General features: G+C 44.6%; 1 protein-coding gene across 1 annotated transcript; it reads right to left on the bottom strand.

Moving 5' to 3' along the window:
- Positions 1-3,320: 3,320 nt before the first annotated feature.
- On the bottom strand, positions 3,321-11,918 carry LOC311143232 (post-GPI attachment to proteins factor 2-like). Its single transcript, XM_084179046.1, has 6 exons — positions 11,582-11,918; positions 11,085-11,253; positions 10,108-10,357; positions 7,941-8,047; positions 6,752-6,860; positions 3,321-5,098 (listed from the first exon to the last, which is right to left on the bottom strand). Exons 2-6 carry the CDS (start codon positions 11,250-11,252, stop codon positions 4,968-4,970), a joined length of 765 nt encoding a protein of 254 aa, XP_084035172.1. The 5' UTR covers position 11,253; positions 11,582-11,918; the 3' UTR covers positions 3,321-4,967.
- Positions 11,919-27,206: the final 15,288 nt, after the last annotated feature.

The raw sequence follows: 27,206 nt of genomic DNA, 5'->3' as shown, positions 1-27,206 counted from the left end.
TCCCTGCACCTCTCACAGGTTCAATCATAATGTTCCTTTGTCCCAGGCAACCGCATGCTGCGTCACCCTCGTTTCTGTAACACACTCAAGCATACTGTTACTGCGCTGGTGATGTTCACAAGTGTACACACACTCACGCAAACACACCGTGGTTATATGGGCATTGACTGTGGGCGACAGCAGGCAACTGTTTGAGTAATCCATGAGGTGGCGTGTCCCACTCTCTAACCCCTGACCCACACACAGTAATAACACACTCATACAAACAGTACATATAATCATAGCATACAGCACAAAATGGTCCCATAATATGACTGATACAGTGCCTTCAGAAAGTATTCATACCCCTTGACTTACTCCACATTTTGTTGTGTTACAGCCTGAATTCATAATGGATTCATTTTTCCCCTCACCAATCTACACACAATACCCCCTAATGACAAAGTGAAAACATGTTTTTAGATTTTTTTGCTAATTTATTGAAAATTTAATTCAGAAATATCTAATTTACATAAGTATTCACACCCGAGTCAACACGTTAGAATCACCTTTGCCAGCCATTACAACTGTGAGTCTTTCTGGGTAAGTCTCTAAGAGTTTTGCACACCTGGATGGTACAATATTTACACATTAAAAAAATTCTTCATGCTCTGTCAAGTTGGTTGTTGATCATTGCTAGACAGCCTTTTTCAAGTCTTGCCATGGATTTTCAAGCCGATTTAAGTCAAAACTGTAATTAGGCCACTCAGGAACATTCAATGTCGTCTTGGTAAGCAACTCCAGTGTATATTTGGCCTTGTGTTTTAGGTTATTGTCCTGCAGAAAGGTGAATTTATCTCCCAGTGTCTGTTGGAAAGCAGACTGAACCAGATTTTGCTATAGGATTTTACCTGTGCTTAGCTTTATTCAGTTTCTTTTGATCCTAAAAAACTCCCTAGTCCTTGCCGGTAACAAGCATAACCATAACATGATGTAGCCACCACCATGCTTGAAAATATGAAGAGTGTTACTCAGTGATGCGTTGCGTTGTATTTGCCTCAAACAAAACACTTTGTATTCAAGACATAAAGTTAATTTCTTTGACACATTTTTTGCAGTTTTACTTTAGTGCCTTATTGCAAACAGGATGCATGTTTTGGAATATTTGTATTCTGTACAGGCTTCCTTCTTTTCACTCTGTCAATTAGGTTAGTATTGTGGAGTAACTACAATGTTGTTGATCCACCCTCAGTTTTCTCCTATCACAGCCTCTGTTTTAAAGTCACCATTGGCCTCATGGTGAAATCCCTGAGCGGTTTCTTTCCTCTTCGGCAACTGAGTTAGGAAGGACGCCCGTATCTTTGTAGTGACTGGGTGCATTGATACACCATTCAAAGTGTTAGTAATAGCTTCACCATGCTCAAAGGGATATTCAATGTATGGGTTTTTTGCAAGGCATTGGAAAACCTCCCTTGTCTTTGTGGTTAAATCTGTTTGAAATTCACTGCTCAACTGAGGGACCTTACAGATAATTGTATGTATGGGGTACAGAGATGATGTAGCCATTCAAAATCATATATATTGCACACAGTGCGAGTCCATGCAACTTATGTGACTTTTAAGCAACTTTTTACTCCTGAACTTATTTAGGCTTGCCATATCAAATGGGTTGAATACTAATTGACTCAACATTTCAGCTTTTAATATTTAATTAATTTGTAAACATTTCTGAAAACATAATTCCACTTTGACATTATGGGGTATTGTGTGTAGGCCAGTGACACAAAATCTCAATTTTATCAATTTTAAATTCAGGCTGTAACACAACAAAATGTGGAAAAGGTAAAGGGGTGTGAATACTTTCTGAAGGCAGTGTATGTGGTTGTCCCACCTAGCTATTTTAATATAAATGCACTAAGTTGCTCTGGTTAAGAGCGTCTGCTAAATTACTAAAATGTTAAAGTACAGAGGTTGTGCTTTGAGTTCTCTAGATCTCGATATCAGTGTTTCCTCAACATCTTTCTGATTGGGGACTCACACCTGGCGAGATAATCAGCGACATAGCTACCAGCGACCAGTCATTTTGCATTGAAAGGAGACAACGACTTAACGGCCAGCGACCAGAGATCGGCACGACTGCGCGACAGCCAATCGGGAGAGGGCAGCTCTTGCTTGCAAGCTTTGACATTGGCTTATAGGCCCTCCTGTAGCTCAGTTGGTAGAGCATGGCGCTTGCAACGCCAGGGTTGTGGGTTCGATTCCCACGGGGGGCCAGTATGAAAAATGTATGCACTCACTAACTGTAAGTCGCTCTGGATAAGAGCGTCTGCTAAATGACTAAAAGGTAAAATAAAACTGCCATCCTACACCCACCAGGAGAGATCTCAACGTCTTGATCACTGATTATCTCGGCAAGTGTGAGTCTACAGTCAGAGCTTCATCCAGGGTTGCTGACACTGACAGCCTTTTCATATGAACCCATCGGAGGCAGAGGCATTTTTTTTGTAATGGTAAAGATGAACTACTAAATCCAATGTATACACATGATGGGCCCCAAATGGCACCCTATTCCATACATAGCATGCTACTTTTGACCAGAGTCATATGAGCCCTGGTAAACAGTAATGCACTATACGGAGTAGGAAGCCATTTGAGATGCAGCCTGTCTTTTCAAACGATCAAAACATCTTTGGAGTCTGTCCACTGCAGTTTTGTTGAGCTGACATACTTGTACAGTAGGTTTGACATCACGATGTGTAATCCGAACCACATATGATAAGTATGAAACTAACCCAAAGATCCTGTTGCTCTAGCCTGAGTGCCAGTCTTTTCTGCTCTCTTGCCAACTCCTTACGGAATTGTCTTGGCAAAAAGGGTGTAAAGCAATATGGGGGCAACTCCGTCTGGCCTACCATAGCGACAGAATGTGTAAGAGGAAAGCTAAAAAAAGACCTCGGGGTAGATTTCAGACTGGACAAAGTCTGAAATCCCACGCTACAGAAGGCTATATAGGTCCGCTAACAAAGGAATAGTAAAGGCTTTTTTTAATTCCGATGTTCTTTTTATTTCCGATTTTTTTCCACTTCCAGCTATGCATGAGACCAGACCTGGGTTCAAATATTATTTGAAATCAAATACTGTACTTTGATCATTTGTTCTAGCCTGACTAGAGCGCCAGATGTACAGGGTTCACTTTTGCGACTACTATTGTTCCATTGTGCCAGGCAAGCTCAATCAAGCACGGGTAAATGCATTTGAAATGTTTTCCAATAGTATCTGAACCCAGGTCAGGAGAGATGAATGTGTTTAATGTCAAATGGGAACAATTGTGAAAGTCTATAGGCGATTCTATCACAGCTTTATTTTGAATGACGAATATTACAGGCAGCAAGTGAAATTGAGCAAAACAATATCAAGATGGAAAAATCAAATGAGAAGTCAACAGAAAACTTACAGCTGAGCAAAGCTTAAGAAAGAACCGTTGTATAGAGTAGGCCTATTTCCATAGCCTATTATTAGCAATGTAGGCTACAACCTACCTACAACGTATAGAAGCCTATTTAATAATTATGCAGTTCTGGGGACAGCAGTTGCGTGCTCTGCATTTACAACCCATCCCGACGCACAGCCAGCGGTTGTCACTTGCGCGTCGGCACACACAGACATCTTCCATGCCACAGCTCCAACAGAGAGGAATAAACCACCCAAAAATATTTTGGCTCCAAAATATATTTTGGCATGATTCCTTTCATCCCTCCTGTAGCATGCGAGCGAGCTCACGATAGCGGTCCTTTTAAAATTGATTTGTGTAACCTTTTTTCTTTAAAAAATATATATACTTTTTTGGGTTGGCCAATTCATGGGTTGCACGTTTCGTCACAATATTGTTCAGAATGTTGGTTTTAGGACTAATGGCAAACTGAACATTCTACTCAATACATCCTCAATAGGCACTGATAAAGATTTGGTCTAGTCATTTTTATCCAGAGCGACTTACAGTTAGTGAGTGCATACATTTTCATGCTGACCCCCCGTGGGAATCGAACCCACAACCCTGGCATTGCAAACGCCATGCTCTACCAACTGAGCTACACGGGACTAAAGTGCATTATTGTGGCTTGAAAACATGATGCCATTTCTAAAGACAGTAAATTATTAGTAGCAAAACCTTGTGTCATAATTTTTATGTCGTCAGATTTACTTTAGTTGCAGTATAATGTTAGCTCGCTAAGACTGAGTGGAGACTACTGGATTTTAGTTGGCTGAAGTTAGCATTTCTAGCTATTTTTGACTAACTTTGCTAGCTAATAACAACATTGCCATCTGTCTAAAGTACATTTGACGACATGATGGCTAAGTTGTTTCCTCCTAAATATTTGACGACTTTAGCAATGTCATCGTACTTACAATCCACTATAGTGTAATTTAGGCGAAACAGTCATCGCTCCCGTTCAAAGTCATTAGCCCCCTTTCTACTTTGACATCAATGTGGCTGCGGCGTCTGTAGAACGTTGATAACAATGACGCGACCGATTGACGGAGGTGCAACAATGAATAGGGGGGTGATACCATTGTATATCACAATGTTATATGGGTACTTAATCGCAGGTTGGCATTTACTGAGATGACTCATGTACTGGAGGCAGCTCTTCAAGGTGGTCACTAGCTGGCACAGTCACAAAGTCATACAATCTGATTTTAAACCTAACCCTAATCTTAACCACACTGCTAACCCTAATGCCTAACCTAAAATTAAGACCAAAAAGCACATTTTTGTTATGATATAGACAACTTTGCAGGAGGCCGATCTAGCGGCAACAGATCAGTTCTGCCTCCAGGACAAGATTCATGACAATAAAACGTCAACCTGCTACTTAAATCACGATAGGACAATGGTTGACATCGCCCAACCCTTGACCACACCTCCCAAGACTTTCAGCATGATGAAGAGAATGAAGAGTAGGGGTGTGTCCTCCCTCACTCTGTCTTCAGTAGTGTTTGTCCTCTGTTGGTGTGGTGACCATCACTTCCTTGTTTCCAAAGTCCCAGAATGCCGTCATGTGAAAGGCCATGTTGGAGAGCACCACCAGGTACTCACATAGAGCAAACAGAGTGTAGACTGGAGGGAGAGGGAAATAGAGAGGGAGGGAGTAGAGTAGATGAGTCACTTGTCTCAGTGAAGGAGAGCGGTATACTGTATAAACAAAAGTATGTGGACACCCCTTCAAATTAGTGGATTCGGCTATTTCAGCCACACCCGTTGCTGACAGGTGTATACAATCGAACACACAGCCTTGCAATCTCCATAGACAAACATTGGCAGTAGAATGGCCTTACTGAAGAGCTCAGTGACTTTCAACGTGGCACCGTCATAGGATGCCACCTTTCCAACAAGTCAGTTCGTCAAATTTCTGCCCTGCTAGAGCTGCCCCGGTCAACTGAAAGTGCTGATACTGTGAAGTGGAAACGTCTAGGCGCAACAACGGCTCAGCCACAAAGTGGTAGGCCACACAAACGGGACCGGCGAGTGCTGAAGCGCGTAGCGCGTAAAAATAGTCTCCTTGGTTGGAACACTCACTACCGAGTTCCAAACTGCCTCTGGAAGCAACGTCAGCACAAGAACTGTTCTGGGTTTCCATGGCTGAGCAGCCGCACACAAGCCTAAGATCACCATGCGCAATGCCAAGCGTCGGCTGGAGTAGTGTAAAGCTTGCTGCCATTGGACTCTGAAGCACTGAAAACACGTTGTCTGGAGTGATAAATCACGCTTCACCATCTGGCAGTCCGATGGACGAATCTGGGTTTGGCGGATGCCAGGAGGACGCTACCTGCCCGAATGCATTGTGCCAACTGTAAAGTTTGGTGGAGGAGGAATAACGGTTTGGGGCTGTTTTTCATGGTTCGGGCTAGGCCCCTTAGTTCCAGTGAAGGGAAATCAAAACGCTACAGCATACAATTACATTATTGATGATTCTGTGCTTCCAACTTTGTGGCAACAGTTTGAGGAAGGCCCTTTCCTGTTTCAGCATGACAATGCCCCCGTGCACAAAGCGAGGTCCATACAGAAATGGTTTGTCGAGATCGGTGTGGAAGAACTTCACTAGCCTGTAAAGAGCCCTGACCTCAACCCCATCTAACACCTTCGGGATGAATTGGAACGCCGACTGCGAGCCAGGCCTAATCGCCTAAAATCACTGCCCGACCTCACTATTGCTCGTGGCTGAATGGAAGCAAGTCCCCACAGCATTGTTCCAACATCTAGTGGAAAGCCTTCCCAGAAGAGTGGAGGCTGTTATAGCGGCAAAGGGGGGACCAGCGCCATATTAATGCCCATGATTTCGGAATGAGATGTTCGACGAGCAGGTGTCCACATACTTTTGATCATGTAGTGTACATTCATACAGATGATATACATAGCATGTTACAGAAGAGTTGAGAGAATGTGTACACTAGAAGAGACAGGAGTAAGAAACCAGCTGGGGTGGAGGTCAAAGGAGCGGAGCTTTCAAACTGTAGTATTGGTGTTATCATTACTGGTAAAGCCGGGGTTGACAAAGATATGAGGGAAATGGAGAAACAAAACCCTCAACACAGACAACTTCGACTGAAACTTCCTCTACTACAGGGTGATGTATATTAGGAAACATGACTTTACCAGCACCTGATTGACTGAGCTGAGAGGAGCATAAGTAAAAAATGGGTGGGACTCTGTTCAAAAGTAGGACACTATATAGGGAAAAGGGTTCCAATACGGATGCAGCCAAACACTCACTTCCTGGTTCACAGTACTTGTTGTGGCGTCTGAAAAAGTAGGCGGCGACCAAACAACAGCTGACATTGAAGAGAAAGAGACGCACCTTCCAACGAAACGACGTGAACTCCTGGGAGAGACAGAGAGAGAGACAGAGAGAGAGAGAGAGAGAGAGAGAGAGAGAGAGAGAGAGAGAGAGAGAGAGAGAGAGAGAGAGAGAGAGAGAGAGAGAGAGAGAGAGAGAGAGAGAGAGAGAGAGAGAGAGAGAGAGAGAGAGAGAGAGAGAGAGACCGACAGACAGAGGCAGAAAGAGAATGAGAGATCAAGACAGATAGAGAGATTGAGACAGAGAGGGAGAAAGAGATGGAGACAGAGAGACACACAGTGAGCGGTTATAATGTAGCTATAACAGGTGGTGTTGTAACAGTGTATTTAGAGTTCAGAGTGCCTCAGGCTGGTGAGGGTAGTTGGGTTGGTTCCAGTGTGCGTAACCCACTTCCCCTGCTCTGCTCTGAACAGACCAAGCCACACACTAACAATAAACAAGCTGTGGACTCACACACACACAACTCGGGTGACACCATCATAGTTCTGTGTGTGGTTATAAATTAATTTCCACACCTGTTTGCTGGTGTTGAAACTGTGGCTCAATTTGTGTTGAAAGGCTATCAGAGACCAGTGTGTGTGTCCATAACGAGCCAGGGCCATAATGAGCTCTCTGGTATTCAAAAAGCATTTCAAAGCAGGAATGCTAATCTAGGATCAGGTCTCCCTGTCCAATTGTATTAATTATGATCAAAAGGCATAATTAATCTTAGACTCTTTATTAATAGGGGCCCTGGTAACAGTAGCTCAACACTGTCACGGGTGGTGAGAAAGGGTCCTGTTCTCTGGCACGGCTGCTGTAGCAGTAATGACCCAGCCTCCGGCACACGTCTACAGTAATGGCATTTTCACTCACAAAAATATATTTAAAAAAAGAAAGGGTCCTGTTCCAAGTACTGGAACGAACAGCAGCTTTTTTTTGTAGGATGTTGAGACATTTATGACAAGTCTTACAAAGTGGGATAACACGACGAGGATTACGCTAGTACTCAAGGACTGAAGAGGAATGGCAATACGAAGGCACACAGCACAAATGACAAACATGCACACAGACACACGCACTCACACACTCGGTAAGGTGAGGGAATGAGGGTGTGTACTCTACCTCGGGGTTGAGACTGAACTTCTTAATCACCTGCCACAGTCTGCAGGTAATGAGCATGTGCAGAAGAGAGCAGGCGGTGAACGTGATGAAACCATTCTTGTGAACACCTGCCAAACACAAACCCAGCAGTGAATTTAACTCTAAAAACATCAGTACATAATAATAATATAAAGCCATTTAGCAGACGCTTTTATCCAAAGCGACTTACAGTCATGTGTGCATACGTTTTTACGTATGGGTGGTCCCGGGGATCGAACCCACTACCCTGGCGTTACAAGCGCCATGCTCTACCAATTGAGCTACATCTGTTACTTACTCTAAAACGGAATGAAATTACATTAATGCACCCGTCCTTTGGTCACAAGGGTGTATGAATGCATGTGTACGGTGCATCAGTCCCACGTCCTAACTTGGAATGCAAAGCAGTGTGTGTGTATGCATGTTCGATGCATGCTTGTGCACCTACCGGTACTCACTGTAGGTCTCAGTAGAGGACACATATCTTAAAGCACAAAGCAGTTTGTGTTTGTGTGTGTATGTATGGTGCATGTGTGTGTGTGTACGGTGCATGTGTGTGTGTATATACAGTGAGGAAAAAAATATTTTGTACGTTTGCCCACTGACAAAGACATGATCAGTCTATAATTTTAATGGTAGGTTTATTTGAACAGTGAGAGACAGAAAAATAACAACAAAAATCCAGAAAAACGCATGTCAAAAAATTTATAAATTGATTTGTATTTTAATGAGGGAAATAAGTATTTGACCCCTCTGCAAAACATGATTTAGTACTTGGTGGCAAAACCCTTGTTGGCAATCACAGAGGTCAGACTTTTCTTGTAGTTGGCCACCAGGTTTGCACACATCTCAGGAGGGATTTTGTCCCACTCCTCTTTGCAGATCTTCTCCAAGTCATTAAGGTTTCGAGGCTGACGTTTGGCAACTCGAACCTTCAGCTCCCTCCACAGATTTTCTATGGGATTAAGGTCTGGAGACTGGCTAGGCCACTCCAGGACCTTAATGTGCTTCTTCTTGAGCCACTCCTTTGTTGCCTTGGCCGTGTGTTTTGGGTCATTGTCATGCTGGAATACCCATCCACGACCCATTTTCAATGCCCTGGCTGAGGGAAGGAGGTTCTCACCCAAGATTTGACGGTACATGGCCCCGTCCATCGTCCCTTTGATGCAGTGAAGTTGTCCTGTCCCCTTAGCAGAAAAACACCCCCAAAGCATAATGTTTCCACCTCCATCCACATTCCTCCTCCTCCAAACACGGCGAGTTGAGTTGATGCCAAAAAGCTCGATTTTGGTCTCATCTGACCACAACACTTTCACCTAGTTCTCCTCTGAATCATTCAGATGTTCATTGGCAAACTTCAGACGGGCCTGTATATGTGTTTTCTTGAGCAGGGGGACCTTGCGGGCGCTGCAGGACTTCAGTCATTCACGGCGTAGTGTGTACCACTTGTTTTCTTGGTGACTATGGTCCCAGCTGCCTTGAGATCATTGACAAGATCCTCCTGTGTAGTTCTGGGCTGATTCCTCACCGTTCTCATGATCATTGAAATTCCACGAGGTGAGATCTTGCATGGAGCCCCAGGCCGAGGGAGATTGAGTTATTTTGTGTTTCTTCCATTTGCGAATAATGGCACCAACTGTTGTCACCTTCTCACCAAGCTGCTTGGCGATGGTCTTGTAGCCCATTCCAGCCTTGTGTAGGTCTACAATCTTGTCCCTGACATCCTTGGAGAGCTCTTTGGTCTTGGCCATGGTGGAGAGTTTGGAATCTGATTGCTTGTTTGCTTCTGTGGACAGGTGTCTTTTATACAGGTAACAAGCTGAGATTAGGAGCACTCCCTTTAAGAGGGTGCTCCTAATCTCAGCTCGTTACCCGTATAAAAGACACCTGGGAGCCAGAAATCTTTCTGATTGAGAGGGGGTCAAATACTTATTTCCCTCATTAAAATGCAAATCAATTTATAACATAACAGCGTTTTTCTGGATTTTGTTGTTATTCTGTCTCTCACTGTTCAAATAAACCTAACATTAAAATTATAGACTGATCATTTCTTTATCAGTGGGCAAACGTACAAAATCAGCAGGGGATCAAATACTTTTTCCCCCTCACTGTATATATGGTGCATGCCTGTGTGCATCAGTCTACTCACTGTAGGTCTCCGTAGAGGACACATAGGTGAGCAACAGCAGGCCTATGTTCTCAGCCAGGGCAGCTATGAGAGCCAGGCCACTAAGGGCCAGGTCAGGGAAGCTCTTAGCAAACCGCCCGCGGTAGAAGCTGAAGTAGGCCGCAGCCACCAGGAAACGAGGAGCGGAGTGCAGGCCGATACAGAACCTCCAGATATAGCGCTCTGGGACCAGACTGATAGACGCACTGATTGAGGGAAGGTAGTTGGGCACCTGGTGGAGAGGAGGTGTAGCAGGAGGAGAGGTCAGTTAATGAGTCCAGAGATACGCACTAATGGAGGGGAGGTAGTTGGGCACCTGGTGTGGTGGCAGCAGGAGGAGGGGTCAGTCAATGGAGTGTTATTTGTGTATGTAGTGTAGCACATTCTACAATGCTGTATTTAATTAAGTGACACACACACATTGTCAGTATTACCAGTAGTGTAGCATGTGTAGTGTAGCACATTCTGCATATAGCAAAGCTAATACTGCATTTATCAAAGTGCAACATAGGCCCTTATTAAAATTAAAATTCCACCCAAAAAGTATATTTTGGTATTCGTTTCATTAGTCCATTGTTGATATAGTCCCAAAATGTAATGCATGTTAGCATTCAAGATGTAACTTTTAAAATACATAAATAGAGCCGGTATGATGAATTTTGCATCATTTGATGCAGAACGCAGCATCATATGATGCAAAATGCATCATACCTGCTATATTTCCGTATTTTGAAAGTGATGTATCTTGAATGCTGACATGTAATACATTGTGGGACAATAACAGCCATGGACTAATAAAACAAATAAATACAAAAATTATTGGGAGGAGTTTTCCTTTAACTACCCAAAAGCAAGGACAGTGGTGAGGGAAACCTCCCTAGGAAGAGTCAGAGAGAGAAAGGAAGGCAAGACATACAGAGACAGAAAGACACAGACCGAAAGGGAGGTGAACTACTCACCTGACAGTGGGTATAGGTAGACTCATCGAAATGGAACATCAGAGAGATGACGAGGCAGGCTATTAGACCGGTTAGAGCCAGCAAGACGGTCCCGACGGCGAAGTGCGTGAAAGGCAGCCGGATCAGCGGCTTATCCCGATCCAGACTTCCGTACAGTCCCTGCAGCATCCTGCCAACACAACATCACCCAAACAAATGGAACAGCTCCCGTTAGCGGAGCTCCTTCCTTGACAACTTTTTTAAAACATGGATGCATGGATAACGTTAGCTGGCTAGTAGAATAATAAAAGCTACATAACGTCGTTTGCTGTATTTCAATATCCAGCTAGCTACTATAGCCTACCATCGGCGCATGCGCGGCTAACTATGGCCAAACCAGTTAACGTGACAGAAGATTCGTTAGTTAGCTGCTCTGGCATGCATTCTCAAATTAACCACAATAATAAATCAACCAAAGATAACTAGTATGACAGTACACGCAACACAAGGTAGCCTACCTGGCTTTCCCCCAAGCTATCCCGACCAGGAGCTGGATTTCATAGCCTTCCACCCGGTCTCATCCACCAGACTACCATTTTCGCTAACGTGTAACACGCGTTAGCTCCCAGCTCGCTAGCTAGCTGGCTAAAGAGGTAACAAGCTACCGGTACTCAAATAGGTCGTTAAAATTAAGATATGTAGCTAGCTAGTGTAAAGTAATCGTTATCAGTGGTGTAAGTATACTGTGCTGATAGTTTAGTAATCCGTTAGCAGGTTGAATCTAATGGTGAAACAGCTGTAGCCGAACAAGACTTGAGCTACATCGCTTCACCCGGAAGGACCGCTACGTACATCAGCAGGCGGCGTTTTTTCATTGTTTCGCCCACCAAGCAAGGAGTTTATTTATGGCGATCAATGAGTGTCGAATTTGTAAAATAAAATACAAATGTATGTATTATTTGCTACATGAGGTTTATTGCATTGAATATAAGTTTCGTAATGCTTAAATTGTTAAGATTGTACTGATATAAGTAGGACACGTGACATCCTGGCAATTTTGAGAAAAAACACTTTATATCTGAGTTGTCTCGAGATGGCTATGCATATTCATAGCATGAGGCTAGAAGCATGCAGTGGAGGCTCCTCCTCCGAGGGGGAGGGGGAGGACCATCCTCAGTGAATTTCATAAAAATGGTAAAACATTACAAAAGTTATCCTTTTTAGATAAAACTGTACTAAATATAATCACATGTCACCAAATAATTGATTAAAACACACTATTTTGCAAAGAAGGTCTACAGTAGCCTCAACAGCACTCTGTAGGGTAGCACCATGGTGTAGCCGGAGGACAGCTAGCTTCTGTCCCCTCTGGGTATATTGACTTCAATACAAAACCTAGGAGGCTCATGATACAGTAATTATGACAACTTCCAGACGTCCTCCAGCCTATCAGAGCTCTTGCAGCATGAACTGACATGTTGTCCACCCAATCAAAGGATCAGAGAATTAATCTAGTACTGAAAGCATAAGCTACAGCTAGCTAGCTCTGCAGTGTATAAAATGTGGTGAGTAGTTGACTCAAAGAGAGAGAAAGACAATAGTTGAACAGTTCTGAACAAATTAATTGCTTCCAAAATGAAGGAGAAGCAAGAGAGAAATAGAGAGTTTGTCTTTTTTTTTTCACTTTCAATTTCACTTACTTAGCTAGCAAATGCAGCTAGCTAGTTTAGCCTACTGAAACACCCTGCTCAAACAGAGGGATGATATTGTAACGACCTGGCTAGATCATAAATGAGCAATTGTCCAGACAGAGGTTTGAGTTCCTGGTTTATTAACCAAACTCAACACAGGTTACTGTTTGGCCGTAGCCCACGCCAAATAAATCAAGGATACCTGTATAAAACAACAGTGACCACCTCTTGTTAAGACCAGATGAAAGAGTAAGAACAAAGGCTAAGCATGGTCTTCAACTAGCGATGCTCCCCCCCCCCCCCCACACTCCACTACCAACAGGATGCCCGGCACCAGAACATTCCAGGCATTCCCGTGGTTGGCAAATAGCAGGTTGACTGGTATGTCGGACCCCACGAACACTGGGTACTGGTATGTACAAGACAACAAACGAACCGCATAACACATAACATTTACATTTACATAACACACAGCTGTCTGTGCGGGTCGCTACACAGCCCCCCCACCACAAAGTCCCTCAACCCCGAGGGAACTAATAAAGTCTCTGAAGCGACCCGGAAGTCTCCTTTGCCTGCGTGGCCATGATGGTTGCAGAGTGTCCAGATTTGGAACAGGGGGCTCAGTCCGTGGCAGGGGGCTGCCCCTCTGGGGCCCAGGGGATGAAGGCAGGGACATCGGGGACAAGGATGAGGGAACGGGGAATAGAGTCCGTGGCTCCGGGGAACCATGCGGTGACACGGGAGGGAGACTGGGTGAGTGGGCTGTCTGGAGCCTTGTCTGCGGCGCCTGGGGGTGGGTGCTTGGAGAATGTCATTGCCAGAGGGGGGAATTGTGGTGGTCCCTGCGGTTTGGGGAGAAGAGGCCCCTCTGTATGGGGCTAACCTGTCCCGGTGCAGTGCCACCTTTCTCCCCCTGGGAGAAGGCTGCACCCGGTACACAACCTTCCCTACCCTCTCCAGGGCGCTGCAGAGCCCCACTCAGTGGCTGTCCAACTTGGGGCATCTGCCTTTCTTTCTCAGCGGGCTGTAGACCCAGACCAGCTCCCCAGCCACAAAGTGCCTTCCCCGGTGTGCACGTCATAGTTCCTCTTCTGCCTAACACCTGCATTCACCAGCTGCTCTCTGGCGAAGGTGTGGGCTGTCTCCAGGCGGTCCTGGAGTCTCCGGGAATACTCCAGCCCCGCGGGAACAGGAGGGCCAACCAAACGCCATCTCTGCAGGGGTGCGGATCTCTCTCACCAGCATGAGGAGGGCAAGTGTGCAGGAGGTGGAGTCTTGGACAGCGGCGCGGCATGCCATGAGGACCATGGGCAGGAGCTTGTCCCAGTCACGCTGGTTTTTGGCAGAGACGATGGCCAGCTGCTGTCCAAGCGTTTTGTTGAAGCGCTCCACAAGGCCATCACTTTGAGGATGGAGAGGAGTAGTGCAGGTCTTGTGCATACCCAGCCTCTCAAAGTTTCTGCTTTGGTCGCTGTGGATGGACTCCGCAGCTCCAAACCTGCTGAATATCCCCGCTGTCAGGGCGTCGACGATGGTCTCTGCCTCCTGGTCAGGAAGAGCATAGGCCTCGGGCCATTTTGTGAAATAGTCCATGGCCGTGAGCACCCAGCGGTTTCCACTGTCTGTGGTGGGGAACGGCCCAACTACATCCACTCCCACTCTCTCTATGGGAGCCCCAACTGGGAACTGTTGGAGCTGAGCATGAGAATAGAGGGCCCATTCTTGCTGTGCAGTTGTCACAGCAGCGGCACAGACCCCATCCTCCGCACACAGCTCTCTCTCACGGCTCAAATGCTCAAAAGTAGCTGGAGCGTTGCACAGGCCGAAGCACAGGACCTTGAACTGCCAGTGTCCTCTGTTAGTGGAGAACGCAGTTTTGGCTCTGGCCTCTGGGGAGAGGGACACCTGCCAGTAGCCGCTACGGAGGTCTAGTGAGGAGAACCAGGAGGACCCCCTAACCAGGTCCAGCGACTCATCAATGCGTGGTATGGGGTATGAGTCCTTCCTGGTTACCTCATTCAGCCGCCTGTAGTCTGCACAGAACCTCAGCTTGCCTCTCTTCTTAGGAACCATGACGACTGGTGCCGCCCAGGGGCTGTCTGAGGGCTCGATGAAGTTTGCCCGCTGCATCTCCAACACAGCCTTGTCTGCCGCCTCCTGGCCTGCCAGCGGGATACGGCGGGGACGCATCTTGATAGCCGAGCATCACCTGTGTCGATCTCATGCTGTACCAGATGAGTCTGACCCACCTCTTCCTCACTCAAGCTGTCTCTGAATTCAAACAGCAACTGCCACAACCGTTCCTGCTGCTCGGGGTCAAGACCAACACAGTTCTTCTCCCATATCTCCCTCACTGCAGACAGCGTCCTCTCCTCTCCCATCTGAGGTAGCTGGGCTGGGGGGGCGTGGCCCCGGCTCCCGGAGGGATGTGTTGTGGAGGTAGCTGGGGGAATGTAACACACAGCCGTAGGTGACAGAGCGGCTGGGGAAAAGTCACACACAGATGTGGGGGAGGGGGGGCACCCATGAGTCTCTGCTGCTTTAACTGTTGGTGTAAGGGGGTTGTTGTGTTGTGTGAATGTGACATTAGTGAGGGCCATGGTGACTGCCGCCCTCCCTGGAAGCTCAGTGTGCCCCCATTTAGGTCTAACTGACAGCCTGTGCTCCTAAGAAAGTCCAACTCCAGGATACAAGGGTCCTGCACAGCCGCCACCCACACAGGATGACGCACAGTCCTGCCTCCTACTGTCAGAGTCATTATTCTCTTCCCTTTCATGGGTGCCAGCTCACCTGTGACTATACGGAGCTGCACAGTTGTGGGCTCAAACTGAGTCCAACCTGGCACAATATCCAGCCTCACCAGGGTTACTGTGGACCCAGTGTCCACCAGGGCAGAGCTGGGCACCCCCTCCACAGTGACAGGGACATGACAAAAGTCCCCAACACAGGTCCGACCCACCACAACAACAGGTTCCATCCGCCTACACTCGTCTGCTTCTGGGGGGGCGTGGAGCCTTGCTCCCCCGTCTGTGCCGGTGGGCTCCTTCTGGCGAAGGTGGTGGTTGGGAAAGAGAGCCAGGGGCCCGCACCGCCCCGTCTATGAGTACCCCAAGCCGTTTCCCTGAGCTCTGAGGGACATGGGGCAATCCCGGCGCAGATGGCCTGGCTGGCCACACCCCCAGCAGACCATGGGACCATGTGTTGCGTGCCACCTGTAGCGACACAGCACGAATGAGTTCAGTCATTTCAGCCACCCATGCAGGCTTTTCTGGCTCTGGGCTGCTCTGCCATGATAGTCAGCTTGCTAGTAGCTGGCTAACTTTTATCCATGTTTTTACTTCTGACGCCAATCTAATGACCTGGCTAGATCATAAATGAGCAATTGTCCAGACAGAGGTTTGAGTTTACGAATTCCTGGTTTATTTTACCAAACTCAACACAGGCTACTGTTTGGCCGTAGCCCAAGCCAAATAAATCAAGGATACCCGTATAAAACAACCGTGACCACCTCTTGTTAAAACCAGATGAAAGAGAGAGAACAATGGCTAAACATGGTCTTAAACTAGTGGCTGGCAACGTTCTTATCCCTTGCTTGCTAGATAGCCAACTATGGCTAACTTACAGTCATGTCAAACAGTGCAGCCAGAATACCAGCAAAGTAGCTGCATTTGCATTTGTTCAAGCTGTTTTCTAGTGACATTTATTTGGATACATTCATAACAATGAGCTAAGGATGCACGATTTCGCCTGGCATAGAAAATGTGGTCTCTCATCAGGACACTGTTGTTCAGAGGAGCTAGCCAACAACAAAGCTAACACAATCACTTCAAACTGAAGCTGGAAAGATAGCAAACTAGCGGCATTTCATTTTGTTTTACCTGTTTTCTATTGACATTTCTTTGTATATATCCATAAAAATGATGCCAGCTGATTCATGATTTCGTCTGGCTGAGAAAAACTGCATGCCTGTCTGTCTCGTCCCGACTCCCGACACTTCATTACTATGGGACAGCTGGATTGAAACAATGTTGCAAATGTCGGAGAGACAGACAGTAAGGTTTATACAAATCTCTGCTGTTGAAAACCAAATGCTAGTCTAAAAGAAATGTGAGATAATGTCTAGATACTTTTTATAGTGGATATCAAGTTTATAAATTGCCTGGCTGGGCTGATGAGACAGTGAGATGGAAAAGAGTAAATAGGCATTTAAATGTCATAGATTTAGCCGGTGGTAACTTGGGGAATAGACACCGGCTGGAATGCGGTTTTAACCATCCGGGATTAGACCCACCGTTGTATAATAATGAGTTATAACAACACCCCTGCCAATATATCCTCCAAACACTGGCTTCTCGGGCATTATCACTTAAATGTATCCATCAATCCAAAGAAAGGATAGGCGGGAGCTAGAAAGCCTGTCGTGCCGCTTTGTGGACAACTACTCCAATTGTTAGGGCGGAAAGACATATCTTGTCAGTATATCCATAATCTTTGCTTCAACCTAGGGGGGCAAGGTGGAGCTATAGAGAGCAATAGTAATGGCGTCTTTTTGTAGGCACTAACTCCACCATGGTTCTTTGAACAAAGCTTATGGGAAAATGAATGGAGTTTTTGTAGGGTTTTTGGATAAATGCCAAAATTAGGTCTGTGGTAAACACAGGCTTAGAAGATTTGTTCTACAGTATGAGATAATCTTCATCAGCTAACGTCACTTTTTGTGAATTCTGAAGGATTTATGGAATAAATAAAAACACAATGCTCATAAAAGCTTCATAATTCCTAAAAGTTATGTTAACTGGCTGATAATGTCTCATAGAACAAAACGTGTCAGATCTCATAAACCTGTGTTAATCTCAGACCTTATTTTTGGCATTTATTACAAAACCCTATTCTTTCCATTCATTTTTTCCCATAGGAATGGCTGAACGAAGCAGAGGTAAATCATTTCAGTTTTTTAGGACTACAAGCAGGCGAGCTCTATTACCAGATTGATTACACCTGTCAAATCATCTCAGATCTCCACAAGTGCATAGGGCGTAGGTTTTAGGGGATGATTTGTCATTGAGCCAGGCTGGGCACCACTTCTAAATTGATTGATTCTAAAAAAAAAATATGGACCTGTCATGCCAAATAGTGTCCCCCTGCCAAAAAGTGTGTCCCCCCGCGTCACAATGGGATTCGATGAGTTCTAGCTACTGTTGCTAAGGCTGTTGCTAGAACTTGCCAAATTCTGACCAGATTCCCTAATGAACCAAACCATCCGTTGCTATTCTGGTTGCTTGGCTCTATTTTACCTCGTAGGGGTCGCGAAGGAAGGAGACACTCGCTCAGTCCGCGCAAAATTATTACCTCAGAATTGCTCTCCAAGGACGGTGTTTTTGACTGTGACAACCTGCTGACTACCTGCTGCTTCAGAGGACAGAAAAGACTGGAAAGAGAACACTCTTTCTTTACCATATATTTGCCTTTATGTAAGAAAATATTGTTAAATAGAAAGAAATAATTTAAGCTGTTTTTAGATTGACGTTGCTAGCTACTGTCCTTATTTACCTCAGCCTGCCTAGTTAGCTGGCCAGCTGACTAGGCTAGCTGACAAGCCAGACAGTTTTATTTAGCTAACTGTACTGTAACTGTTATTGTAACTTTCTGTGTGTATGTAACTTGCACTTCAATGGCATTCCTCGAGGAGATTTTATTTTGTCTTTCCAACCACGCAAAGTACTATGAAGGCAGCACTGATCTCGACAAGATGCGCAACATTCAGAGAAATTCAGGGTAACGTTAAGCAGTTAACTTGTTTTAGATAACTGGATGGATTTAGCTATGTACAACCATTTTTCAACAACCATTTTCCATCTAGCTAGTTGGTCATCTACAAGTTGCTAGCTATACATATAGGTCAGTGGAGGCTGCTGAGGGGGGATGGCTCATAATAATGTCTGGAATGGAGTAAATGGAATGGTATCAAACCATGTGGTTGATACCATTCCATTAACTCAATTCCAGCCATTATTATGAGCCGTCCTCCCCTCAGCAGCATCCACTGATATAGTTATATACATATGTCTGTCATATTGAGGTATCTAGCTATGAGTTAAACCTGATCAATCAGGATTTATGGTAATTCCAAATGCCCTTAACTACGTGGGGGAGGGAGAGAGGAAGGAAGTGAGAAAGAAAGGATGAAAGAGAGAGAGGTGGGAAGAGAGTGGAAGACAGAGGGAAAGAGAAAGACAGCAGTGCAAATGTACTTAGACTTTGGTATTTCAACAACTCTTCTCTTCCAACTTGTTAGGCAATCATATGTACCTACGGGGGAAAGATGGACAGCCACACAGGAGGGTGATTTTTACTAAGGAGGAGAAGGAGGCCGTGCTGACCGAGATGCATGCTGGCCATTTCGGAGTGAAGCGCATGATTGCCAAAATCAACCTATGCTTCTTCTGACGGTGAATTGTCAAGGAGGTGGACAGCTGGGCAATTGAAATAACCTTTTGTTTATCAATCACATTCTATTATATCCTAAATTATTATGATTTCAATGAATGTCATATCAGAGAGCACACAATGTTTCAATGTGTCACTTTTTGCTTAAAGGTCAGTACCCTGTCTAGCCTGCCAGAAGTTTGAGAGGGCAAAGACTGTGGCGCCGGAGTTGAAGCCCATCAAAGTTGTTTCACCATGGAACATGATCGGTGTCCCAATCCAAATGTTGCCCTGATAAGTTGTTTTGTAATGGTTGCTTTATTTGACCACAGTTCAATATTATACACTGCTCAAAAAAATTAAGGGAACACTTAAACAACACAATGTAACTCCAAGTCAATCACACTTCTGTGAAATCAAACTGTCCACTTAGGAAGCAACACTGATTGACAATAAATTTCACATGCTGTTGTGCAAATGGAATAGACAACAGGTGGAAATTATAGGCAATTAGCAAGACACCCCCAATAAAGGACAGGTTTTGCAGGTGGTGACCACAGACCACTTCTCAGTTCCTATGCTTCCTGGCTGATGTTTTGGTTACTTTTGAATGCTGCCGGTGCTTTCACTCTAGTGGTAGCATGAGACGGAGTCTACAACCCACACAAGTGGCTCAGGTAGTGCAGCTCATCCAGGATGGCACATCAATGCGAGCTGTGGCAAGAAGGTTTGCTGTGTCTGTCAGCGTAGTGTCCAGAGCATGGAGGCGCTACCAGGAGACAGGCCAGTACATCAGGAGACGTGGAGGAGGCCGTAGGAGGGCAACAACCCAGCAGCAGGACTGCTACCTCTGCCTTTGTGCAAGGAGGAGCAGGAGGAACACTGCCAGAGCCCTGCAAAATGACCTCCAGCAGGCCACAAATGTGCATGTGTCTGCTCAAACGGTCAGAAACAGACTCCATGAGGGTGGTATGAGGGCCCGACGTCCACAGGTGGGGGTTGTGCTTACAGCCCAACACCGTGCAGGACGTTTGGCATTTGCCAGAGAACACCAATATTGGCAAATTCGCCACTGGCGCCCTGTGCTCTTCACAGATTAAAGCAGGTTCACACTGAGCACGTGACAGACGTGACAGAGTCTGGAGATGCCGTGGAGAACGTTCTGCTGCCTGCAACATCCTCCAGCATGATCGGTTTGGCGGTGGGTCAGTCATGGTGTGGGGTGGCATTTATTTGGGGGGTCGCACAGCCCTCCATGTGCTCGCCAGAGGTAGCCTGACTGCCATTAGGTACCGAGATGAGATCCTCAGACCCCTTGTGAGACCATATGCTGGTGCGATTGGCCCTGCGTTCCTCCTAATGCAAGACAATGCTAGACCTCATGTGGCTGGAGTGTGTCAGCAGCTCCTGCAAGAGGAAGGCATTGATGCTATGGACTGGCCCGCCCGTTCCCCAGACCTGAATCCAATTGAGCACATCTGGGACATCATGTCTCGCTCCATCCACCAACGCCACGTTGCACCACAGACTGTCCAGGAGTTGGCGGATGCTTTAGTCCAGGTCTGGGAGGAGATCCCTCAGGAGACCATCCGCCACCTCATCAGGAGCATGCCCAGGCGTTGTAGGGAGGTCATACAGGCACGTGGGGGCCACACACACTACTGAGCCTCATTTTGACTTGTTTTAAGGACATTACATCAAAGTTGGATCAGCCTGTAGTGTGGTTTTCCACTTTATTTTTGAGGGTGACTCCAAATCCAGACCTCCATGGGTTGATAAATTTGATTTCCATTGATCATTTTTGTGTGATTTTGTTGTCAGCACATTCAACTATGTAAAGAAAAAAGTATTTAATAAGATTATTTAATTCATTCAGATCTAGGATGTGTTATTTTAGTGTTCCCTTAATTTTTTTTAGCAGTGTATAATATGTGTGTGTGTGTGTGTGTGTCAGTATCCTTAAAAATATGAAAATCTGCATACACAGATATGGGTAAGAATAAAGTAATCTTCTCTCTAACACTTAAAATGTTAGGGGTGGACCTCATCGGACCCTTCACGAATCCAGGAATGGCAACAGCTGGTGTCTGACCGATCACTTTACCAAGTGGGTGGAGGCAATACCCATTAAGGTCAGTAAAGGAAGAGTATGTGCTTAACTCTAAATTCCCTCTGTAACCCATTAAAAAGGGTGCTTGGAACCAAAAATAGATATTCATTTTGTATGATACCCATCAAGGACAAGACTGGCGAGGCCACCTCCAAGGCGATGATGGACATCTTCTACACCTACGGTTCTCCTGAGGTCATCTTGAGTGACTGAGGTCATGAACGCTGGAACAAGGTACGGATGTTATAGGTTATATTCTGTCACCAATGGTTTGTTTTATTTATTTTTTACAATTTGTTTTTGTTTTTCCATGGTACATAATCAGACATATTTCAATATCTTACATTGTCAATAGATATCGCTTTCCTACCCCCTCCTCCAGGTTTAGTGAATGGACCAACCAGACCCTCAAGACTGCCATGGGCAAGTCCCTTGATTGGTACCAGGAAGGGTGGGAGAGCAACCTGAAGGTAATTCTCTTTGCACACAACAGCATCCAGGGGGACCAGCTTGAGGTAGGCTATACCTTCCAAACGTGTTGAAAAGTACATATCTCCCATTTATAACCCTGCACTAATCCATCAAAGTTTCTCACAGTAAAGTTTAACCTGTGTGTTTGCTTGTTTACGTCTCTGTCTCCTACCCTGTTCCCTTTAACTCTGCTCCTGTTCTCCAGGACCAAGGGGTTCTACCCAACACCCAGATGTGGATCCACGTGATGTCCTTCATTACCAACCAACCACCCTCCAACTTTTCATTACATCATCTACAGCTACTGTTATTGTCATGTTGTCATTATCTGATAAGAAAGTGTTCTTGCTCTATCATACTGGAACATAATATGTGAGATACACAGATTAACTAAAAACACTAGCACTGCAAACACTCAGAACAAAGAGAGCAGTAGTGCCTGGACTTTGCAGTCTCCTTCTTCAAGTCCCTCTTCCGAGACTGGCTGCCTGTTGAGAACAAGTGACAGGCAGAACCTCCCACCCACACAGCAACCACCGCCTCAATATTCCACACATGAAAATTGTTTATTTTAGTCTGATTGCCATGTGAGTGTACAAAAAATCTGTGAAAATAAAATCTTAAATATTGCCAGGTTGGTTTTCACAGGTGTTTATTATTGTAAGTTGTAAGGTATCCTTTGATGGTATTTATTTGTTCCACATTATTCATTGTTGTATACTAGGACCTACAATAGATACATATATATTCAACCACAAGGGTGTACTAATGAACTATGTGAGATAGAAAAAATTTTATCACAATAGAGGGCTACTGAAATTATATTATTTCAGTGTAGATAAGGGAAGGGCAGGTTAAAATAAAAACATGACAGCCAGACAAGTAGTGTATGAATCAAACATATTTGCATATGAATGGAGTGGAAATTAGCTGACTTCGTGATCTGGAAGGTAAGTAACTATAATGTGTCAAGCAGACTACACGTTTTCTTTGCCATGTCCGAAACGTTGCAGTGTTTAAGACATGGATTTCATGTTGTAATGTTAACAAGGGACCCAAAAGTAGTTCGAATTAATGTTTTCATTTTATTAGCTAAACAAAACTTGTTTACACAGCAAAATTGTCGCGGAAATCAGCCTTGTTTGCATAGCGATGGTGAAAATAACGTAATTTAGGCTGTAATGATCTCCAAAATTCTAATCATTAGGTCGTCACACCGTTGATATAGCAACGGACGCTAATAGTTCATTGAATCCCATTGTGACGCAGAGGGGGACGCTAGTTTGGCCGGGGGACATTATTTGGCATGACAGACCCTTTAGGCAGAACCTTTTTTTAAAATACTGAACAAAAATATAAACGCAACATGTAAAGTGTTGGTCCCATGTTTCATGAGCTGAAATAAAAGATCTCCGAAATTTTCCATATGCACAAAAAGCTTATTTCTCTCAAATTATGTGCACAAATTTGTTTACATCCCTGTTAGTGAGCATTTCTCCTTTGCCAAGATAATCCATCATTACACAGGTGCACCGTGTGCTGGGGACAATAAAAGGCCACTCTAAAATGTGCCGTTTTTTCACACAACACAATGCCACAGATGTCTCAAGTTTTGAGGGAGCACGCAATTGGCATGCTGACTGCAGGAATGTCCACCAGAACTGTTGCCAGTGAATTTAATGTTTATTTCTCTACCCTAAGCCGCTTCCAACGTCATTTTAAAGAATTTGGCAATACGTCCAACCGGCCTCACAACTGCAAACCACGTGTAACCACGCCAGCCCAGGACCTCCACATCCGGCTTCTTCACCTGCGGTATCGTCTGAGACCAGCCACCTGGACAGCTGATGAAAGTAGGTTTGCACAACTGAAGAATTTCTGCACAAACTGTCAGAAACCGTCTCAGGGAAGCTCATCTGCGTGCTCGTCATCCTCACCAGGGTTTTGATCTGACTGCAGTTCGACATCGTAACCGACTTCAGTGGGCAAATGATCACGTTCGATGGCCACTGGCATGTTGGAGAAGTGTGTTCTTCACAGATGAATCCCGGTTTCAACTATACTGGGCAGATGGCAGACAGTGTGTATGGCGTCGTGTGGGCAAGCGGTTTGCTGATGTCAACGTTGTGAACAGAGTGCCTCATGGTGGCGGTGGGGTTATGGTATGGGCAGGGAGGCAGGCATAAGCTATGGACAATGAACACAATTGAATTTTATCTATGGCAATTTGAATGCACAGAGATACCGTGACGAGATCCTGAGGCCCATTGTCGTGCCATTCATCCACCGCCATCACCTCATGTTTCAGCATGATAATGCACAGCCCCATGTCGGTAGGATCTGTACACAATTCCTGAAAGCTGAAAATGTCCCAGTTCTTTCATGGCCTACATACTCACCAGACATGTCACCCATTGAGCAAGTTTGCGATGCTCTGGGTTGACGTGTACGACAGCGTGTTCCTGTTCCCGCCAATATCCAGCAACTTCACACAGCCATTGAAGAGGCCACAATTCCACAGGCCACGATCAACAGCCTGATCAACTCTATGCGAAGGAGATGTGTCACGCAGCATGAGGCAAATGGTGGTCACATCAGATACTGACTGGTTTTCTGATCCACGCCCCTACTTTTTTTTAAAGGTATCTGTGACCAACAGATGCATATCTGTATTCCCAGTCATGTGAAATCCATAGATTAGAGCCTGATGGTCCGTGTGCTTATGGATAATTTATATTTATTTTCATCTCGGCAAGACCAAACAAGAGGAAATTAATAATTGCATAATTTTTCAAGTTCAAAACGAGAATTATAAAAAAATCATATTTTCCCTTTTGCCAATTTTAAAGCCAAAAATGTTAAAATGGCAAATGCTTTTATTTCCCACTTTTCCATTTATTTCTAAATGTGATGACGGTAGCAGACAAAATATAAAAACAAGTGATTGCTCTATTTCCAAGTAAGAATTCATTTATTTTCCTTTTCATGTCTTAAAAAAAAAAAATTGTGTTCTTTTAAAGTTGGAAGATGTCAAATTGCAGAAAACAAAAAAGCACTGAAGAATATAATGATGAGAGAAAATAACGGAATTGGTTCTATTTCTCATTGCTGGTGATTTGGGTGGAGCTAAATCTGTAGTCCTGTCTCATTGGCCATATGCATATCCTGTCCAGCCTTAAAATAAGAGTTGAGTGTTAGTTTGTTGAGTTTGTGTTGTGCCAAAAGTCAGTGAAACCAAAGGATTAGGATATATGTTTGGACAATGAAAAAGAGAATCTTTCCTATTTGTAATAAAATGTGTGGGACTTTTCGTTGGAACAGACGCTCTGGCATTTCTTAAAATGTATCTTGTTCAACAGTCCAAAACATACGAAACGTCTTAATCTAAAACACAGTCAGAAATACGAATGAATAGCACGGGCTTGGAAGCTCTAACCCTGGCAATAGACTGGTAAACTCATAGGTACACTCGCAACGGCTGCCTGGTATTGTGATGCAATAATTTCCATGGTATTTTGTAATGTTTAATCAACTGATGCTGGATTGCCACTGTAATGTAGAATGTTCATTCAAATGATACTAACTGATGTCGCTCATGCAATGGAATGTATTTTTTGAAATGTCAGTTGAGTTGACTCCACAAATCACAGCACAGATTGAAGGGTACACTTCCTGGCATGGGTACACTCAAAATGGCTGCCAGTCCACCGATTATGCCATCATTGATTTGAATGGAGACACTCTTTCTATTCATTCTTATTTCTATGTTGCTCCCTTCCCTCAGGCAATATTAGGCTGTTTTTATTATCATAGTAGTATTATTATCAGAATCCTCTAAAATAATGTAATTTATGCAAGGCTTAGACTATGCTTGTATATGAGAAATGTACAAATTAGGCTAGCCTACATTGATAGAACTTGGATCTTCAAATGTAATTACTTCAAACATTTGCACAATATCAACAAATAAAAGCAAAGTGAATTAGTTTTCAATTCAAAAACCATAATCAATTTCTGCTAGCCCAAAATATCTGAAAGTTAAATTGCTGAAGCAGTTGTCGCTAATGGGACTAGAGTTTTTTCTTAAACAACAACAATACAATACAATGGGACTAGAGGTTTAAGATACTCTATTTTGCTTAAGAACTAGTTCTAAACTGAACTGTCCCTAATCTACACATTTTTACAGTAGACTATGCCATTGATGAGTTCAATACTTCCTTTATTGGTGCAGTACCACTAACGGCCTACCTTGTTCAAAGGGAACGATCTTCATGACACTTCAGAGATTGTGTCTCTTCTCAATGCTGCAGTGCTGTGCATCTAAGCATTCTAAAACAATATCATGTCTACTGCCTACATATATGTACTTGGTTCATCCACCACTGCTAATAAACAATTAGCAGCCTGAAAGGCTTTAAACAATAGAGGGAACTTCTTCACTCACTCCTCACTGGACCTATTCATAAACAGTGACATGTAGCAGGCACTAGAATAGACTCCACCAAGAACATGTAAACACATAGATCTATAATAACAAGATACATGCAATAATCACATAACCAATAGGTTTTCTATGGTGTTAAATATGGTGCGATATGGCTGTGAGATGTTCGGGCACCATTACGGATTTCAACTGCAGTGTCAGACTCAAAGTGTTTACATAGTTGCGAGGGGCACATGTGCTTGAGAAATAGAACCAGTTTGAGACCAGGGAAAACGTATCCCACTGAGAGACAACAGTAAAACAACCGTGAAAATCCACTTTCACTTTCCTTTGAAACAACTCTCGAACTTCACACTTCTACACTCACACCTACAAGTGCCTTCTTGTACTGGAGTATGAGTTAAGATGAACAACGGATCTGATGTAGCAGCGCATCCTGGAAAGTCTGTGGGTTGTAATTATGGAATTTTCGAAGAGCACTGCTAAATCTGGATAGGAATAAGCAAAGCGCCTTTCTGCTTGGACTCGCTCTTCTTCATTTTGGAAGGGGTCCGCTCTTCTTCACTTTGGAAGGTGTCTCTTCCAAAGATCGACACCCTGGTCAAAGATGAAACATTCTTTGCCTCGTACACTTCCGCAGCTTGAGAGGCACTGGGCAGTAGACACTCTGGTGTGTTCTTTATGCAGCCGTTCTCAAAACGTTTGGTATTCCTTTGCCTGGAAAGAGAGATGTCTGTGGTTAATCATCCACAACTAAAGATATTGTAGTTAATTGACACATCTTAGTAGTCAAGACTCAAAGCCTCTACTTCTGAGTTATACTGTACAGAAGTGCTGTAATAAACAATGTGGAACTGTCACGGTTTCGGCCGAGGCGGCCCCTCCTCCTTGTTCGGGCAGGCTTCGGCGGTCGTCGTCTCCGGAGTACTAGCTGCCACCGTTCGATGTTTCATGTTTGATTGGTTTTGTCTGTTTGTCACACCTGTTTAGTGTTTAGT

Source organism: Coregonus lavaretus (genome assembly GCF_964263955.1).
Source record: "Coregonus lavaretus genome assembly, chromosome: 15".
In the NCBI taxonomy this organism is placed as follows: Eukaryota; Metazoa; Chordata; class Actinopteri; order Salmoniformes; family Salmonidae; genus Coregonus; species Coregonus lavaretus.
The sequence above is the reverse complement of the archived record's forward strand: the minus strand, read 5'-3'. Positions and strand labels throughout refer to the sequence as shown.

Excerpts from the sequence above, each read along its gene's own strand:
- LOC311143232 (XM_084179046.1), bottom strand. The coding sequence starts at position 11,252 with ATGCTGCAGGGACTGTACGGAAGTCTGGATCGGGATAAGCCGCTGATC. Across the intron at positions 10,358-11,084 it reads CTACCTATACCCACTGTCAG|GTGCCCAACTACCTTCCCTC; the intron begins GTGAGTAGTTCA and ends CCTCTCCACCAG. Across the intron at positions 6,861-7,940 it reads AGTTCAGTCTCAACCCCGAG|GAGTTCACGTCGTTTCGTTG; the intron begins GTAGAGTACACA and ends TGTCTCTCCCAG.